This window comes from Adiantum capillus-veneris, chromosome 17 (assembly GCF_014529385.1).
Source record: "Adiantum capillus-veneris isolate H3 chromosome 17, ASM1452938v2, whole genome shotgun sequence".
Taxonomy (NCBI): domain Eukaryota; kingdom Viridiplantae; phylum Streptophyta; class Polypodiopsida; order Polypodiales; family Pteridaceae; genus Adiantum; species Adiantum capillus-veneris.
In genome coordinates, this window is record NC_140947.1 from 15,133,489 (window position 1) to 15,137,659 (window position 4,171).

A 4,171-nucleotide genomic window follows, 5' to 3' on the forward strand; every position below is an offset into this window, starting at 1 on the left:
ATTTTTGTTCATGTTTTAGTGACCTCAAAAATGATGGGTCCCAATCCATGTACATTCCAGAATCAGGATTTTATGATCAGCTTTATTTTAATAGCCCTTGCCTATAGTCTACTAGAGTTTTGAAGCGTTTCAAGCTCAACTAGTTCAAAAACCATCGAGTAATCAGTTGGCCAAGTAATTTTCAAATCAACACACAATCTCAATCATGGGGCATACTCGACAAAGCCACCAAAAACAAGTTAAGAGTCTGAGATCGAGAGAGAAATTAAGGGACCGCTGGAAGAAAGCCCAACCACACCCTCTCACATACATGCATTGAGCATAGGCAGAAAACTTGCCAGACTTGAAAAGAGACAGATTACACATGCAATAAGCATATTGACAGCCTCCCTAGGAGCCATGCCCTACTTGTTGAATGCAAATCATCTTTGTAAATCACATCAATGGCAACTTCAACATCTCTACACTTGCTTGTGGAAATTGTACTAGTACAAATTTACACAAAAGTCCGGCGATATCAGAAATTAGATAGACTTGCAGCACGTCATAATATAAACTGTCCCACTTCTCTGAGACTTGGCAAAGTAGCCCCAGGAAAACTAATAAGTTCACGTTAGAATAACCACTCAAAAAAACGTATTCAAACTGGAGCTGAACGATAAATAATGCTAGATGCAAATATCGAAAAAACAATAGTCTGTGAGCTCTAAAGTATATAAAGGGTAATGCGATCGGTGCTCACATAGCAGCTTTATAAGGTCTGTACATGCAGCATTCAACCAACATTTTTTTAAGCTACAGCAAAGCCCTCGAACCTTTTCACCCCATCATTCTAAGACTGTTCAGAACCAATCCTCGCGTCAAGCTTCCATGCTACAAAGATACATCTCCCATAAGAAATACAAATTGCTTAACTTGACAAAGCTGCATGGTGACCGGACTATACATGGTTGGTCCTCTTCCTACTTGCAAGAAGATTGCAACACCTTTGCAAGGCGTCAGGGATGACCATACCATAAAGAGCAATGAGATGGCGTTATTGATTGATGAGACCCCCCTCCAACAAGGATTGATGCTGAACACTGCTGATTCTGATGCCGACAACACAAGTATCGTTGCAGCCATTTCCAAAGTTTCCAAGAGAACTCATCATCGAGCATGCAACCTAGATTTCTCAAAACCTACAAGAAAAGACAATCATCTCATGAGATCCTTCACAAGCATGGACTTTCACTTGGGAAGAAACACAAGCAGCATGATTAATACACAGACAAATCCTCGACATACCAGAGCCGGTAGCCTCAGATCCACGAGTGATCCGGAGTCTCTTGACGGTAGAGACAAACATGCTGTACAACAAAACAACACAGGCTTTAGTTAAAAACCCTTCAACAGTGGCAATGGTTAGAGCTAAGCAATGGAAAGAGCTTAACTACTGACCTCCAAGGCACATCTCCAACCAACATCCAATCACCATCCTTGTCTTCATACGTCAAGACAAACTCTGAATCGCTTGCTAAGAGAAAATGCTTCAGATCATGTTCTCTTCCAGGTGCCGCTTGAGATGCTGAACCAGAAAAACCGGACCAAAGGAGTCAATTCCAATCCAAATGCAAATTTACAAGTGATTCCTCACTTTAACCTCCAAATGAGATGAAGATACTGCCGCATTACCAGTGGATGGCTGGAACATTTCTTCCAAAGCTCGAAGAAGGCTCTCGTACGAATTGTATGCATTGAGATCAACTTTGCGTCCCACAGTGATCCCATCCATGTTCACCTTTACAAACAATTCAGCTGGTTTGGCAAGTGTCTGCCTCCTATATGATCTCACTGGAGGCCAGCCAACTACTCGATCTCTGGCAGACATCGACAACCAACATTACTTAGTAAGCACATACAACAAGCTATAGCATCTCAACACGTGAAAGCAGACAATAGAGCAGGTATAGGCATGCCACTAAAAAAGGTTTCTAAGTCAGCATTTACAACAAGTTGTAGCACGACAACACTCGAAAGCAGACATTAGAAGAGGTGTAGGCACGCCACTGCACAAACACATCCAAAAAGGCCAGACCTTGAGGCCCAAACTTCTGTATGTGGTACTCATGATAATTTGCAAGAACAACCGGCCTTTGAAACCATGGCAAGAAGGCCCAATTATTCCACAGAGAAACAGGCCTTCAATATCGATAACATGGTGATCAACTGCTTTTCAAACATCAATCAGGCAGGTGTGCCTTATGCACTAAGAGCCAGATCAAAACTAAATATTTTCAAGTGCACTGATCTGTCATGAAAATGCAGCCAGCACATCAGTTCATCTTTTTTACAGGGCCCATGGCTCGACCACCCAAAGATGGACAGGGGAGCCTACCTGCCCGTCTCTCTTCACCCAGCACAAAAAACACGGCACCAATTGCCTTTGGCCACATGCCTGCCACGTCCGCACGCACATCTGCTGCTCAAGGATGGGCAGCCAGTGTGTGATATACACAAGTGTGGGGAACCTACTTAACGCAGCTTAGCCATTTAACAGTAAAACTTTGGCAGACACGTGCGATCCATTCCGTATGTCAACAACAATGCAGAACACAGCTACCTTCTCGCTCTCACACATCCACAACAGAAGATTTCCACACCCGTACATCCACTTCCAGCCACCAAAAACAAGAAATTGTGAAGAAAGAGAACTTACTTGGCAGGAGGTGTATCATCAGTAATAGCGTTGTGAGTGCTATCGATGGAAGTATGTGGGGAAGCCTTGAGAGGACCATTGTTCAGCGTTGAACCACCAGAGTGCCAGGATGGGACTGACGCATTTGAGGGAGTCCAAGTGGGTGCAAAGCACTGTTTCTGCATAACAACATCAGGCTCTGGGCTCTTGAGAGTCTGCGTGGCGGCTACTGTTTCTGAGAAGCCTCTCTTCATCCATTTCTTTGAGGCCGTAGAGCCCAGCCCACAAATGCTTGATGTATGGCTTAATTCCAGTAAGACGCCTTGTCTCGACGATTCTGACTCTTTAGGCTCTCTTTCTGCCTCTTTCTTTGCAAAGCCTGTTGCCAATCCTAACCCTAATCCTAGCTCCAAGCGCAAATCTGTGTATTGCGATGCGTTCTCATTGTTGTGAGAGGACATGATCAGCTTGGCAGAGGCGCCGGACGACACCTCGGACAAGCCAATGTAGTCGTGCTCTTTCAACCGAGGGGCGCTATCATCCGTGGAGGTTTCCAACATGGTGGGAAGCGAAATGGAAGCAAGTAGCAGCTTCAACGGAGAGGGGGAGGAAATTTAGCAGAAAGAGGCGAGGGACGAAGGGATAGTTCTGATAGTTCTGTGGCCTCAGCAAGAGCTGGGAGCGATGGAGGGAGAATGTGAGAAATGGGGTGAGTGGGTGGAGGGGGTAAAGATGAAGAAGGGGAAAGGGTGCAAGGGTAGGACCGCTGGATGAGCAAAAGTACCGGCGTGCTGGAGCTTTTCTGCTGGGCGGTAGGGAGACAGAGCCGGACAACCGGCACGCGTATGGGAGCGCGTAGCTTTACTCTGTTAGTCTGTAGGTATATACCACCAATCCCTCCGTCTACATTCTCCAATGCTCTGGCAGCAGCTCCATAGTCCAATGGCCTTTTAGGTGCCTCGGATGGGGGTTGACCCCACACCTCGTCCCGGAGGGGCTTTGCAAGAGTTTGGGTCTCACCAAGGAGATCCACTCCAAGGGTCGACTAGACACGCTAGTCACATTTCACTTGCCATGCCCCGTGACATTTCGTCGCAAGGTTCAATAAGGGGATGCTATGCCCTCGGAAGGCTAGGGACTTGGAACCGGGTTGACCAACCAAGGCAGATTGATAGCAAGATGGAACAGGACGCGGACGCGGACCTGGCACCAAGGCTAGCTCGTACTCAAGAGTTGACGGGACCTTACCGAGTCTCGAGTTGGATGGCCCTTCAGGAGGTATGTGACCCCACAAGGAGTACCTAGTGTGGGGCACCCATCCGAATTGGCAAGCAGCCGACACGTCTCACACCTGAAGCACTCAAGTTGGGAGCGAGGACGTCACGCTTGGTTGGTATCAAAGCCCAAGTCAAATTGACGAGCACACACACACACCTCAACGGCCTTGAGGACACCCCCAAGGGACAACAAGCACCTACGTGGCTTTTTCAACCT

At 46.8% G+C, this 4,171-nt stretch overlaps 1 protein-coding gene across 1 annotated transcript; it reads right to left on the reverse strand.

The window, feature by feature from the left end:
* Positions 1-646: 646 nt before the first annotated feature.
* On the reverse strand, positions 647-3,409 carry LOC147436847 (auxin-induced protein AUX28-like). The gene is made up of 5 exons (XM_086486244.1): positions 2,699-3,409; positions 1,675-1,859; positions 1,441-1,567; positions 1,288-1,349; positions 647-1,181 (listed from the first exon to the last, which is right to left on the reverse strand). Exons 1-5 carry the CDS (start codon positions 3,235-3,237, stop codon positions 1,150-1,152), a joined length of 945 nt encoding a protein of 314 aa, XP_086342370.1. The 5' UTR covers positions 3,238-3,409; the 3' UTR covers positions 647-1,149.
* Positions 3,410-4,171: the final 762 nt, after the last annotated feature.

Excerpts from the sequence above, each read along its gene's own strand:
- LOC147436847 (XM_086486244.1), bottom strand. The coding sequence starts at position 3,237 with ATGTTGGAAACCTCCACGGATGATAGCGCCCCTCGGTTGAAAGAGCAC. Across the intron at positions 1,568-1,674 it reads AATGTTCCAGCCATCCACTG|CATCTCAAGCGGCACCTGGA; the intron begins GTAATGCGGCAG and ends TTTCTGGTTCAG. Across the intron at positions 1,182-1,287 it reads ATCTGAGGCTACCGGCTCTG|GTTTTGAGAAATCTAGGTTG; the intron begins GTATGTCGAGGA and ends CTTTTCTTGTAG.